Source organism: Chaetodon auriga, chromosome 2 (genome assembly GCF_051107435.1).
Source record: "Chaetodon auriga isolate fChaAug3 chromosome 2, fChaAug3.hap1, whole genome shotgun sequence".
NCBI lineage: Eukaryota > Metazoa > Chordata > Actinopteri > Chaetodontiformes > Chaetodontidae > Chaetodon > Chaetodon auriga.
In genome coordinates this window covers 18,937,846-18,953,611 of record NC_135075.1, presented here as the reverse complement: position 1 = coordinate 18,953,611, position 15,766 = coordinate 18,937,846, and the positions used below count along the sequence as shown (strand labels likewise).

At 43.6% G+C, this 15,766-nt stretch overlaps 1 protein-coding gene across 5 annotated transcripts in view; it reads left to right on the top strand.

Annotated features, from left to right (window-relative positions):
* kaznb (kazrin, periplakin interacting protein b) overlaps nucleotides 1-15,766 on the top strand; it is a 111,334-nt gene that overhangs the window by 36,561 nt on the left and 59,007 nt on the right. For 4 of the 5 annotated variants that reach the window (XM_076760566.1, XM_076760559.1, XM_076760592.1 and 1 more), the window contains exon 4: nucleotides 7,506-7,713. In XM_076760566.1, coding sequence (XP_076616681.1) covers nucleotides 7,506-7,713 — 208 coding nt within the window. Of the gene's footprint in view, nucleotides 1-7,005; nucleotides 7,714-15,766 lie in introns of those variants that run through there. The other variant, XM_076760574.1, reaches the window with a different exon arrangement.

Here is a 15,766-nt window from a genome sequence, read left to right as displayed (position 1 = left end):
AGGACATGGCTGCAAGGCGTTGGAGTGCAACTTGGCGAGGCCTTTGGGTGGCAGACGTGCTGAGTTTGACAACAGATAATAGGTGCTTCTCTCCCGGTCTTATCTCTGCCTCTATAGGCCAGCGTCTGCGGTAGGAGTTTACCTTTAAACCTGAGTTCAAGCTGCAGTGGCGCTGCTGCTGCTTTCTACTGCTCAGCAACCTGTTGATAGCACCCTGCTATCAATGAGCATTCAGAGATTAAAGACCACAGTGCCTACAGCAACGTCAGAAGCTGACTGGACTGTCGACAGGTGCATTTGATAGCTCACCTTAAAAGGATGACAAGTACTCCTTATGATCAAGTGCCTTGTTTCAGATGTTATTAATACTCAAAAAGTCAGTTTCTCTGACTTTGAAGCCCCACATGCAACTAAATGAGAATAAATTAAACACGAGATCAGATTATAAGTGATCCTTTGTACTCTTTGCACCCTTTTAACTTCAGGGAGGTGTTATAGACCAAAAAAGTGTGCAGCAAATTGTTCCAGCAGTTATTCCAGGGCACTGAATGCAGCTTCTTTTACTTCTTTCACAAACTACGTTTTGCTCCCAGCTCCTCTGCAATTTTTAATTACTTTTTGCAACTGAATCTGCTGTTTGTCTTTCACTTTTAAACTTTTTAACTCTTTGTTGATGTTGTTCTGGATGACTGTCCTCACTCAATTGTCTTGTTTATTAAACCTGCATTATCTAGCAGCAGAAACAAGCAGTGAACTCAACACTGACATATCATCACCGTTATGAAGTTGTTTTCCACAACCAGCCAACACTTTCCAACATTAACATTTAGCTGGGGTCCTTTTTTCATCTACCTGATGAATGCATGTCCCTTATTCCCTTTATTTCAGCTCTGATTTAAAGGAAATATCTGGCTCTTTAGCTGCTAAATGTTGACTACCAGCTAGTTGTTAATGTTGTGTGCTTTTTGGTGCTGGGCAGGTAGCATAAGGTGGGTTTAAACCAACACTGTTGAGAGTAGTGAGATTGAAGCAAAACTTGAAGTTGTGCGGATTCAAACCAAAATAACGAGTTAAAAGATGCTCAGTATGAGGGGAACTGCAGAGTAAAGTGATAATTCCCTGCGGGGTCGTCACTATAAGAGCCGCTTTTCAGATTACACACAATCATGTGACCCACTGTTAATGTAAAAATGCTGATTATAGCAGCTTTAATTTTTGCTTCGTGGTGAAATCAAAGCCCTGAGAGGCAAGTGAGAAAATATCTCTGCTGATCCATTTTTTAAAGTCTGATCTAAATTGTTTTCTGTCCCGTGTTTTGTTTCATTTAATTGTTTAATTTATGAAACTAAGACATGAATTCACCTGTTCTTAAGTCATAAACAAGAGAGAAACCAGTTTAGATCAGATTTAGAAAGATTATTTTTCCCTCTGAGCGCTTCTGCACTCAGCTGATTTCTATAATGTCAAATGTTCCACGTCATGGACATTAAAGCTCCTAACTATCAAACAAACTAACTTGAAAGCTAAAGAAGCAAGAGAGTTAGAAAGAGATCGAAAGGGGCAGAGAAGGAGAGAGAGAGAACACAGACAAAGCAAAAGAGTTGAGTTTCCGCTCGCTGCCATTCACTGTTTACTCCATCAATGACCCTCTGTTCCTGGGTGTCGCCACTCGGGGCGAAAGGCTTTCTCTGCCCGTCACTTGCACAGACATAAATACCAAATTTTTTCCTCCAACTGTGACATTTGCATTCTAGAAATCTGCATTCTGTGCGAACATTCACCACAGTGACAGAAACTCAGCTTTCTGCCTTTTTTCTGTTGCTGTCAAGAAATTCATGCTTGATGACCTTTTTTTTACGTTACATCAGCACATATTCTTTCCTTTAGTTCACAAAATCAATCACCACGTTAGCACATGTACGAATGCGTCAGGTCTGCCTTTCTGCTGAGGGAAAGCGGTGCTGTATTCAACCCGACTGGCAAAGACCAGTTCTGTCCGAAGTGTCTTGTTTGTCACGATTGTCGGCCAAAGAAAGCAAGAGGGAGTGAAGTGGCACAGAAAACACTTGTTCCAATTTCTAACTTTGATAAGGACGCTCAAACTCTCCGGCTTTTCATGCAATGCTTTACTTCTGTTTTTTTAATTTGCTTGGTTACACACACACACACACACACACACATGCAAGCACTACACCGATGGTGCACAGACAAAAGCAAAATCCAAATGCGGTGCCAATTAACCTGTCTACAAGTAAAGAAGGCAAGCTCTTGTACTCTTTGATGTTTGCAGACAGTTTGCTGTGTATATCCAGACAGCCTTTATTTCCAGAATAAAATGTCGTGAAACCTGCTGTTGTGTTTCAGTCCCCAGCAGACTGAACATTTTGACATACAGCGATTTAGAAATTCAGAACAGCTTTCAGTGAAGGCTTTGGATTCAGAGCAGCTCGACTGTATATGGAGGCTAAGACATGTGTTTCTAAAGCATCTCGCTGGAATATATAAAGAGCCATAACGTCAGCGGTGGGCTGCAATAAAGCCCTCCGGAGATGATTCCTGCCTGTTGAAGGGGCCTCATTCCTAGTGGAGGAATTTCTGTCATTCCCAGTGCCAATTAAGCAAAGAGGCCTGTTATTAGCTGACCATGGAATGAACCCCAAATATTTCAATTTCAGATCTGTCTTAATCATTAAGGATGAGGTTTTGTTTGGTAATCAAATAAAAAGTATTTATTTCACAAGACCAGATACAAAAAGGTCTTTCTGAGACATGCTTCAGGAGCTGTCTGCGAACACACGTTAACTTTATAAGGTGGTAATGGGAGTCAGAGTTGTGTTACCCCTTAAATTACGAGTTGATGTAATATAATTAAGGTGAGGTGAACATGCATTATGTAAGGACACCGTCTTCTAGCTTCCTGTCTTTTTATCCTGGAGTAAATCTATATTGGAGTACAGTTATGACATTGTGGCTTCAGTAGCATGTGGCTAAGTTTGCAGTTATCCTGTAACTCATGCGTTTCTGCTTCAGTCCTAACGGACAGCCACAACTTCAGGTGTTACTCTGCGTTCAGACCCTGCAGTCTGCGCTCACTCATGGGAGTTTCCCTTGAGTGAGCCTGGTTGCACCACACGTCTTAGTTTCAACAATTCGATTTCTCTTTCAAGCATCGCTCCTCACCAAATGTGCAGCTGTGGATGTGAAAGCCTTAACTCTGCACTGTGTGCCTCCAGGAAGAGTCCTTGACCAGCACAGCGCTGAGGTCTGTGAGTCAAGCGTTCCCTCACACTTTGATGGATCTTCCTGCTCTCACATCGTCACTCAGGTGGAAATTATTCTATGAAACACGGTTGCTGATTTCTTTGTGGCTCACTCGTAATAAACACATCATTCAGGTGACGTGACGCATCTCCTGCACTGCAAAAGTGAAATCTAAGTAAGATGAAATATCTTCGCTCAAGACAATATGTGCTTGTTTTTTTCCTGATTAGATTTATTTTCCTACCAGGCAGTTTTTATGTTAGTGTTTCTCACTTGTTCTTAATTATCGTAATGTGATATTATAACTTCTTACTGAGATTTTATTACTAGTTCTGAGTAACTTAATGCTGAAACTAGAACTTCCAGAATTATAAAGCTGATTGATCAACACTGATAAGTACAAAACTGCTTGTCAAAGTCAGAGTTTCTTTGTATCCAGACAAATGTGCTTGTTTTCAGTCGGGCTGCACTACTTTTAAGCTAACTGTGGGTTCTTTTAGACTAGATTTTATAACTTGTTTTAAAAATCTTGATAAGTGAAAATGTCCTGTTCTGATGGCAGATAATTTTGCTCGTTTTAAGTAATATTTACCCCATTTTATTGCTTTTTCTGCTTTTGAGAGCTGAGTTAATTTTTCTCTAGTGATAAATTTTCCACCTGACCCAGCTCCTCCTATGAACTCATAAAGCCTTCTTTTTCTCATAGTGTTTGATGTATTTGATGGACATTAGTAGGTCCAGTGGAGTGGAGTGGATATTTTCCCCAGGCCCCCGATAAGACCTGTATAAATAGTTGAGCAGGGCATTATATCACTTTGCTATTGGGAAAAAATGGAAAGCATTTCAGTGTGTGGAGGATTAGTCGATATTCAATTAACCCAGGCAGACAGTCATGGTGACTGTTTATCAATACCTCTTTTTAACTGCACACCCTCGGCACACTTAATTAAACTTCCCATTAATAGCATCAAACAAGTGAGCAAACTAACAGTGCAAACACTCAGCCAAGTTTGGAAAAGTGAACCAAATCCATAGGAGCACTGATGGAAGAACTGGTTTATTTAAGGGAGTCAGCCGAGTCCCCGCACTGGGCTAAGGTCTCTGTCATGGCCTTACTGTACATGCTTTCAGTCCAGTTGTGGAGACAGGGGAGGACTTTGTGTGTTTTGGACACACACACGATTATGTATCCTCAAACTATTTCTCTGGTTATTGATGTGTATCTGGGACACGTCCCGACCCTTGACCTGAAGAATCATTAATTTTCTTGCATTCCACAGTTGAGCGTATGAGAGCCCTGTCTCTCACAGCTCAGAGCGGACTCTGGTTGTGGTTCCACATGAAGGAAGCCTTCATTTTGTTTAAGTTAAGTGTTTAAGTTTGGAAAAGCAGGATCCTTCTGTGGAAAGAAGTTGAAACAGATCTCATCCCTGCCTTGTGCTGCAGGCTGTGCTACATTTGTCCTTTGCTAATCAGCTACAAATCAGGGCCAGCGCACTAATCGGGGACAATGATGTGACTGTCTAGACTGTGATAATGATCTGCTAACATGTGATGTGACCAAACAGACCACTCCTGGTGTAGAAGGCTTCCACAGTAACTGTAATACATGTGATGTTTGTGTATGATTGGTTGTGAGCTGACTAGCAAAGATGCTGATAGAAGTCACAGATCGATTGAGGAACAAACAGAGGCCTTCAACAAGAGAAGCATCGTTATGATACCGTGTCTGTGGTGCACGAGAGGTTAAAACCTTTCATCTACAGCTGCAGCTAGTGACGCTAGCGGCGTGGCTCTCAGTCGCTCCACCACTTTGGTCCCGGCTGAAATATCTGGACAGCCATTAGATTGATGACTTGCCATGAAGATTTGTACAGACAATCAAGGTCTCCTGAGGATGAACCCTGTAGTCTTTGGTCATCATTGACATTTTTGACTTCTTGTGAAATTCCTCAACAATTATTGGGTGGATTGCCGTTAAATTGGTCCAGAGATCCACGTTGCCCAGCCGTTGATGGTAACATTGGTGATTTCTGGACTTCTTATCTAGGACCATCATAATGTCAACATTTTAATTTTCCAACACTTTGTTTTATGAACCATGAAACTATTGACTTTTCCATCAGCCTAGTCCAAGTTGTGCTTTGTGTTTTGTGCTAATTAGGAAATGTTAGCTAGCATGCTAAACTCAGATGATGAACATGATAAACATCAACAAGTTAGCATAGCCATTGTGAGCATGTTAACATGATGTGAGTTTTTTTTTTTTTTTTTGTCTGTCAGTAAAAATTTCAAAGAAACAGTTTCCCAGAGAACAAGGTGACATCTTCACATTGCTTGTTTTGTCTGTGCACAGTCCATAATCCAAAGATATTTAATTTACAGAGATATAAAACTGTCATATTATTCTGTTGACAGACTAATTCATTGACTAATCATTTCAGCACTACTTAGATCACAATTCAGTGTTTGTAATTTTAGGAAATACAATAATTTAGTGCATGCCTGGGCGTGCTGTTACAGAGACCTTTACTTGACATATATTGCTTCAGAAAAATCCATGATGCACTTATGTTTTCATCACTATTTTCTCTGACAGCTGAGATTAAAGTTGAGGCCAAAGCTGGAACATTGTCCCAGAGGTCCCACTAATGGGCTGATGGTCACACACGTCATCTGATCTGTAACGCCGTTGCTGTACGGACTCCATCGTAAAGCAAGCTGTGGTGAACAAACTACCAGCCTAACCAACAAGTCGTGTGTCTCATTCGCTCATCAGTCTCGCTTGCTTGCTGTCCCATCTTTGTTTGTCTCTGTCTGCCATTGTGTGAATACCAATGAGCATTGAGCTGTTATCACTAGGGCCTCAGATGACAGCATCTGAGTGATGTATCACTCATCTGCCTCAGTTTCTTGCAGGCGACAGGATGTGTTTTCTTACTTGGGAAATGAAATGTCAAATGCAGATTCAAAGTTGTGATGGCTCAGCAATATCCGGGATTGTTTTAAGTTAAGATGAACGGCCTACCCCCCGTCTCTAACCTTTTGTGTGTGATGGAATTTTACAGCTGTACAGATAAGAATTGATGGTGGTGGTGTTTGTTTTCTGGGCCCACGGATAAGCTGAAATATAATCCTTCCAACTGTTTTTGATCAAAGTAAAGCTCCACCATGTTCTCGCCACAGCTCAATTGTAATTCTCCGGGCCTCTCCTCTTTGTGTTTAGCCCATTAGAGGGCTGTGCCTCTGTCCTCTGCTAAGTTTGCTCTCAGAGTTGAAATGTTTTCCCCTTGGGCGCCTTGAGCCAGCCCCCTTCCCCTTCCACCGATGTGGGGGTGAACATTCCCAGGACAAAGAGATGAATATATAAAGGGTGAAAAAAGAGGGGGTGGGAGAGACAAAGAGACAGCGGGTGTGTGAGTGAGAGGGAGGAAGGGACTGTGGGAGCAGGAGGGAAAAGATATACAGGGCTTGACAAGTGCTTGTCAAAGGGCTCAATACGGCTGCCAAGCTCTGAGTGCAGGGACATGGAGAGAGGAAGAAGTAAAGAGAAACAATCTCTACTTTCCCCCCATTACAGACCCGATTGCGAACTCATTACAGACTCCATAGGGTGTGGGATACACAACACACTCTGTAGTTAGAGAGTTGCTGGAGAGCAGCTCAGTCCAACTGCGTCCCCCCTGCTCTCCCCTGGTCCTCCAGCACATGGTACAATCCATTTAAAAGGCTGCATGTCATCTCAGTGTGTGTTGGGTCCTCTCTGAGAGCAGCTGCTCACAGCACATTCTCCTCGGCGGGAGCGCTCACTTTCCCCTCCGCCTGCTGGGCTGCATCTCTTTTCCTCTTCTGTCTTTCTCTTTCTCTCTCCTCTCTTTGCGCTCTCTCTTCCTCTTCCTCTTTCTCCTGCGCTCACTCTCTTTCTTCTTTGCCCTGCACTCACACACACACACACACACATGCTTTCTCTGACTGTGTAGTGCTTGGCCACACAGACGTTATTCTTTATGCAGTAACAGGTAGACAAAATCTCTGTGCTGCTCAGTGGAGAACAGAAGAGGGACCGGCGTTTTTGGCTTCTTTTTTTTTTTTATATGTGCGAAGTAAACTGTGAGGGAAGAAGCACAGGTGGAGGAGGAGGAAGAGAAGAAGGGGATAAGAGGAGGAAGAGGAAAGGGTCTTAGCTTCACCCCCTCTAATGCTCCACTTGACATCATGCTGCTCTGTGTGGATTTGGTCCTCAGGGGAAAATCCTTAAAATGATGGAAGACAACAAACAGCTGGCACAGAGGATTGATGGGGCCATCCAGTCCGCCAGTCAGGAAGTGACCAACCTCCGGTCCGAGCTCTCTGCCACCAGCCGCAGACTGGCAGAGCTGGGTGCCAGCAGCCCTCCTGCCGTGGAGAACCACCACCAGCACAACCACCACGATGACAGCCTCAACTACCGGGGTGAGTGAGACCATGTGCATGTATGTGTGTGTGTGTGTGTGACTGTGTGCGCACTCACGCCTAATCCACTGCCTCTGTGTGTGTGAGAGAGTGAGAACATGAACATGTGTGAGTGTTTTGAAATCAAAAGTGGCAAGTATTCTGGGAATGTGCAGCGGCTTGGCTCATATCATTCCACCGTTCCTCCACTGATTTATTCATCCCCGAACTCCACACCATGACAGTGGAACAGGCAGCAGATTGAAAAGGGAAAAGAGAACAAGAGGCAGACTGAGTGTTGTTGTTAGAGGGGAGGGGTTGAGGTTAGAGAGAACGTGGGCCAGAGCCGGTCCACGTTTGGTTTCCCAGGCAGCAGCTGGACTCCTCTGGGGCTGCGCTCCCTCCAGCTCTGGCTCCTTCTCGGCTCTCTCCCCGAGTCTGGCACAGAGTCTCAAAACTGAGCTCTAGGCCCAGGAACTGTATGCCAACAGCTCTGACGGGGGCTTGCGACACCATGGCACCATCACTTAACAGGGAGAGAGATGTGATGAATGAGAAATGAGCTTTAACCTGAAGTTTTCAAGAGACTGCTCAAACCGTGGCGTTTTAGCTTCATTAGCTACAAATGTCATGAAACCAGATACTTTTGAATTTCACTTTTCCTTTAAGTAATAACCTAGAGACTATAAATTAAAAACACTGTCTATATTTAGCTGCTTCATGCCTAAATGCGCTTACTTGCAACCTTTATAGCTTTTTTATGTTTGCTTCAGTTTGTGTAAGACGATGGCCTGTGTCTAATTAAACCTTCTCACTACTTTTATATAGCTGACATCTTGGATTCATTAATGATGAGTTTTATTTCATGATTGGAACAACAGTGTGGAGGGGAAAGTCCCTGTGATCTTGCGTGCCTGTTGCCCTGATGTGTGAGCGGAACCGAAAATGTTCATGATCAGATCAATTTATTGAGCAACTAATTAGCCATGGCAAGCTGAGAGCTTACAGCAGCATGTGAGATAATGACAGGTTCATCCTTTCATCACCTGCACATACTGAAAGTTTGGCTTGCTGAAGTAGTTGAGAGGCAACTGGAAAAAGACCCCATGTTGCAGGTCTTTGGTCTCAAGGTGTCTGTGTTCTGCATTTGGCTTGGATATGTTTAGAGGCCTGGGGGTGATTGAGATCATACCCTACCAAGCAGCTTGCTGTCAGTGTCCATTAAAAGGCTTCCTGTATTGAGCATATGTGTTTTGGCAGCAAGTGATTCCTCATATCAGCTGCTAGCCCTAAAGGCTAATGTATGTGAAATGTGGCTTTAGAGCGCTGATGTACTTGTTTTTAACTGCGCCTTTGCCATGTGAATCACGGCGACCAGGCTGATCCGGCGTTCCCCCAAAGCGGTGGTTGTGCACGTTCTCAGGAATTAATGCGGTGTGTCCTCAAGACGCAATTAATGGGGCACTCCACTGATTTCACACGCGATGATCAGTTATAAAAGGTCTGCTGAGAAAATAACACTTAATAATGATGTCAAGTTACATTACGGGAAACGTAGCATACAGCGATTTTGGATTTTAATCCATAAATTCTTTTTTAAATTGTCTTGCAAGTCCTGCAGCACAGTGGGGCAGTTAACCAGGATGTGATAGAAGGTGAGCAGCACACAGTGAACAAATCACAACAACAATGGCTGAAAATAATTAGAGAGGAATAGAGGTTGTCGCTGCTGCTGCTTTTTCAGCCGGTGCGCTCATTAACAATAAAGGAACCCCCACGAGTGTCCAGTTATGTTTATATTGTGCAAATTGGAAGCTCTCGTTCAAGGTATTCAAATATCGACCATGGTTGATTTGGCCCTCATCTGCTGCGCAGTCGATATACCTTTCAGTCTCCAGGTACCCACAAAGCAAGGCAGCTTGCGTCACTTGTGTGCTGTTAAAAGTAAGTAATTCACAAGATTCAAGCTACAGTTGAATAGCTCTTCTTGGCCTGTGGGGATGGTGAAGTAACCAGAGGTTCTACATTCTTATGCCAAGTCCACACATACAAGGGTAAAATGTGTTTTCTTCTCCTTCGTTCTCAAAAACATCCTGGCCACACTAGCACTGTTTTTTTCACACTTGAAGTGCTGTCAAGAGCACGCCTAAACAACAGGCAGTGATATAACCCTAACCCTATAGCCATGCTGGCCAACCAGAAAGCCTGAAAACAGCAACTAGAGGTCCGTCTGGGTCTCGTCCCAAGCCGGTGATGTTGGCGGCGGGGTCTTTGTTGTGGGAGTGTTGGATTGTACGTCATTCTGACACCTCTGCTCCTCAATATAGTGCAGGAGTAACTGTACATTTATGTGTTAACAAAAAGTCCTGTTAGCAAAGTTAGCATTAGCACTGTTTGGCCACTTCCAAGATCTCATGTAAACAAAGGAGAAGACAGAGTCATCACAAGCCTGAATATCTTCACCCTCTCTAAAAGGTCCATCTTCAATGACCTTAAACTGCGTTTGTGTGTGGACAAAAACGGTCAAACCGCAATGAGAAAGCTACATTTTGAAACGAACATGTGGACCTTATTACTGTTATAGTTGTTGGGGGCATGTTTTGGGTGCCAGTGAGATGTTAAAATATTATCCAGGATGTTCAGATTGAATAGCAGATGAATGTTTTTGATGGCAATCATTTAATCTCTGGTTCTGAGGATAGCAGGCTAGATCTAAGAATATACGCTTGCATGCATTTGATTGGCCCATGCATCGCCCTGCATTGCACTGCAGCAAAAGTTGGGTGAGGTTCAACTTATTTGCTGGACCATCCTGCGTCAAAGGAGTGGCCTCATTCAAACGGGTGCTAGCATTTTTTGCCCCGCAGGGCTGAACTTGGTCTGAAAACAGCCTCAGTGTTTAGTCTTTATTGTTGGAATAACGCAGCTGCAGTGAGTTATCTGTTGTGTCCATCCTGCTTGCTCTGCTTCGTTCCAGCAGTGTGAACAGGCAGCCTGACATTCCCACATTCCTGAATGTCAGATCAGTGATGTCATACTTCCTGTTCCCAGAGGCCAGGCCAGAAGTCAGGTGACTGATCAAACCAAACACAGCCACACAGTCCTCCACCACTCTCCACGGACAAACTAAGACAGCCGAGCCCTCGCCTCGCCTGCATAAAGAGGGATGAGGCTGAGAACCGCCTAGCTTAAGGATGTTTTTTTAAGATTTTAAGTTTAAGATGATTCGTCTGGGAGATCCATCGGGTTAGGCGGTTTGGTGTGTGATGAACCAGCGTCAGCGTCCAGTGGCTTAGGGAGATTAAATGTTCTTTAGGTGTGTATCCCTCTCAAGGCCAGGCTGTTTGTTAGTCCATTTGTTGGCTCTGCCCTGTGCAGGATCAAAGCAGCCGCACAGACAACGCTTTTAATATGCATGAAGTGACTTCCTGTAAATATATTGTACTGTGCCAAAATGTCAGAATTCGTGCTCTTTCCCCGTGGAGCTTCAATAACATCTCTGACAGATGTCCAATAAAGCTATAAACGCAGTACTTCAGCCTGCTGTTCCTGTTGGCCTTGGAGTCTGTCCTTCTTACTAAACTAATTGCGAGGAGCAAGAGATTAAACCACCCGACAACTTCCAGTTTTTCTATTTGGCTCTTGTGCATTTTCTGTAATTTTTCTCGGCGTACTGTATCTCTGTTTCCCCGTTCTCTGTCTTATCTTTGTGTTAGAGCGTGATGATGGAAAGGTCGTTTGCTGACTGTTACAAACAACCTGCCTCTTTTTATTCAAGCCACTGACAGTAATGTATTCATTGCCGGGGCGATGACACCCCTTTATTATTGGTCCTTCCTCTTAATCCATCACATTGATGTCAAGGCCTTGTTTAACATTCTTAAACGACATTGACCAATCGACTGCATTGCTGCCATACCTCATGTCCGCCTGACTTGTGAGCAAAAAAAAAAATATCCACCTTGCACTCAATTTGTTTGAGGGATCAGAGGCTGAATAAAAATATGTTGTCCTCTAAAATCAATGTAAGCTAACCTTATGGGATATTACATTATTTATGCTCTTGTTAGATCAGTGCCCTGCAGTTGGTCGGTGAGAAAGTGCTCATCACGGACTCATGGGAGTCTGCCAATACTAATCCATAAACCTCTCTAAAACACAACCATGAAGCAGCTGTTGGAGATGCATACAGCATGAAGGGTGATGCTGGAAGGGTGTGGTGAACACGAGGGGAGACAGTGGCGATATGTGTATGAATTTACCATAGCATCACAGTTGGTGGCAGTCAAGGCAAAATAAGGGTCTTAAAGTGAGAACCATAGGTTTTACATAGTGGGAGAAGTTATTTGGGACATTGAGGGTTATGGAAGTAAAAGTCATTTTGGCAGAGACAATGTTGGTGACTTGCAGTTGGAGAACTTCCAGGACTTAGATGGGATGAAATTCGCCAGGCTGAACAAAAGATGAGCACTGTGTTTTAAAGTGTCTGGTTCAGTCAGAGAAACCTCGATATAAGATATAAAAGTTACCAATCGCAATGAGGGAGACAATTCAGAGCGGGAAATTCTGGTATGTGTGCCGCCAGAAGAGTGAGCGGAAGCTAAAGGTTATCCTTTAAAACCCGATGAAATATTCAGCAGTTTAAGAAGAGGAACTACTTTATTAATCCCCTTAGGGAAACGTGAATATGCACTTTTGGATTAGGGGTCAATTTTGGATGAATTTGGCAACTACAGCTGTGTGCTTGTTTCCAATTGCACCGTGTTTTAAATGAGCCACAGTTCTGATTCTTGCCTGTAAAATTCTTCTTCATTGTTATTCTAGTCCAGCCCTGATTCCAAAAACAAGGTGGGAAACTGTGTTTATTGACAACAGTTTTACAAACTGTTCCTGAGTCTATGTACTCACATCCTTTATCCAATCATGTGTTCACGAAGTGGTGAACCTCGCTGCATCCTCGCTTGTGATCGACTGAGCCTTTCCTGCATCAGATTCAGAATAAGCAAATATTTAGAATAATCAATGAAGCTGATGAGGTCAGACATTAAATATATTGACTTTGTACTGTTTTCAATTGAGTTTATGTCACAAAAGATTAGCAAATGATCACATTCTGTTTTATTTATGTTTTACACAGTGTGCCAACTTTTTGGAATCTGGGTTGTATCAACAACCACCCACCACGCCAGAGAGAAAATCCTAAAAAAAAATGTAAAGAATTAACACTATTGGCCATTATGATATTGTCAGATTGTTTGGGGTGTCAGCCATTAAATATTAAAGGCTTTTTGCTATACTCGGGACAAAGAGTCACCTTTTTTCCTCCTTGTCAGCAACAGTCATGATCCTTTTCTATGTTTCTTCAGAGTGTTGAGGCACATTGAAAACATCTTTTAAAAGAAACTTTCCAATGGATTGTTAAAAAGTACTTCCAGAATCAGCAACTTTGCAACGCTATTGTAGGTGCTATTGAGGCACGGCGGTGCACTCGGATACTGTAGTCAGGGGCAGAGGAAGATGACACAGCTGAAATATTTAAAGACATCCTGTACAGTGTGCTGTAAAACAGCGTTGATTAAGTATTCTCCTAAAAGACCCAGTGATTATCTTTTCTCTGTAGAAGAGAAGCTGCGTTGGCTCTAATGCTCTTTGCTGCAGAGTAATTGTGGGGAAGAATCCTCTCCCCATCTGGCCTGAGTTTGTCAGAGGCCCCGGGTCTCTCATTACTTCATCGTGCACATGAGCAGGGCTGGGAACAGAGCGCCAAACTACAGGGGCAAAATCCCACCCACTCCAGCTCTTTCCCTTTCTGTAACGCTCTCCAGGGACCACCCGCCTTCCTGTTCCCTGTCCACATGCAGAGAAAGTATGCAATGCGCTGTAACCTTCCCCCTGTATCCATCACCACCCGAATACCACCCCCCCACCCCCCTTGTTCCCCGCCTGGCCTCCCTCTGCCACGCCCTGTCTGTGGTCAATGCAGCGTGAGAGGAACTGTGTCCAAACAATAGCTAGGGAGAGGCAGCCCCTCACTCCCCTCACATTTCTCTCTCTCTCTTCCTCTTCCTCACTAGACTTCCTCCAGTAAAAGAACTAATCATGGCATGGCAAGGACTCCTGGGGTTCCAGAACCAGATGAAAATATCAGCGCCGGGGGGGTGGGAGGATTTGCTCTTACATTTGGAGAAGATGCACGCTGCAGTGATGTTTCCACAGACAGTGGCAGGGATCTAACAGTTCCTCATTATCCTTTCAAATGATGGTATACTAATAGCCCACAGCGCTCACTCGCAAATTGGGAATTCACAACATTTTTATGACATCGCTTTTTGGAACACAGCTGAGATTAGCTGTGGATTAATATAGAATGTTTAATCATTGTATTGAGCGTATAACTAGATTAATAGATTAAGGAAAGATGGAAAAAATATGATAAATCAAAACAAACAGTCGCAAAAAGAATACTGAAACCAGCTCAAAGAGACATGACTGATGCATATAGTGTAAAGAGCAAATAAATACTGCTAATTGCTTTATAACCTTAAGTAATGTAACCCATGTTTATTGCAGTGTTTTACAGTGTTTGATTTATTTTGTCTTCTGTTTTCTGTAGAATTTTAGTTGAGTTGATCTGCACTTAATAACTGACCTGAGCTGGGAGGAACTTACTGGCACATTGGCAGCATTTGTTCTATAGTGGTTGGTAATGGCCATAAATAAATAATGACTCTGGTTATTTGCTTTGCTTTGTAATGGAATGCAATCTCCAGTAATGAACTGACAGAGCCACAGAGGCCCGTGGACTTTGACTTGTGAAAGAGTTTCCACTCCTGAATTTGGCTGCGCAGAGTGCAGCGAGTACAGCTGGGCGGCACGTATCCACTTTCATGTCCATACAGGGGCAGAGGAAGCTGGCCCGTATTGTTTAAATCCCTCTGAAATCTTTCCAAGGTTGTGGTTCACCAGCAGGGCATCGTGGTGTGCTTCTGATTTCATGTTGCAGCATTCATTAAGGGTCAGAGTTGACAGATGACAGCTGACCCCTGTGTGTCTTAGGTCTATTAGCAGAGGTGACAGAAGTGATGCCTTGGACACCAGCTGGTTATGGCACTCCTTCAGTTTGGGTGGCAGATGGCTGCGGTGCCATCACCATGTGGCCCCTGATGCAAACTGCCTCCTCAGACAGAATGAGCCTGCAGAACGGCGGGCAGGCAGGTATATGGGCAGACAGGCAGTGGAGCAGAACCAGGAAAGGGAGCTGCAAGAAAGATGCCAATTCAAAGACAGGTTACATCTCAAACCGACATTCCTCTGCACTTAAATTTTCCAGGCGAGCTTTATCTGAATGAAACTTCACAGAGCAAGTAAGTGAAAGCCAATTCAAGGAGAACTGAGGAGTACTTTAACCATGACACTAAGCATTGAATTGCTTTCCGGGTTGACACTCTGCCTCTGAGATGATATTATTCCTATCACTGAGACTGGTATGTCTCTGTATGCCAATTAGATTCATGAAAGCCAAAGTGCTCATTTAACTATTTCCATCCCACTGGCTCAGAACCGTCTTTGTTTCCCAGATGATTTTTGATGAGGACGGCGTTTAAATATGGATTTCCTATGTCTAGGTCATGACTTGGGTTAAGAGCACATTATGAGACTGGCTTTTATTGGCTCGGGAGTCAAGAGAGGAATTGGCTAATGAGGATATCCCTCACTATTATTGCTCCCTCTTATAGTCCTCTTCTCCCCCATTTCCCTTCACATGGGCCCCTCATCATAACTTTGCATGCAGCAAAGTACTCTATTGTTTTTTCCATCAGAAAAGGAAATGGACTGTAGGGAATTAGACCATAAGAACTCTCCACGTCTTCAGTGGGTTTCTTGTATTTATCACCACCATATGTCAGAGTAGAGAATTTGTGTTATGGACTGGGTGAAGTATTGCGTCCTGGTTGCGTTTTATGGACCTACAGGAGGTTTCATCTGCATCATGTGCATCTGGAGAGGATCAGACTGTAGGTTCAGAATTGGGGTACTTGCAACAAGCAGCTCACTTAAGAGGATTTTCTCAACT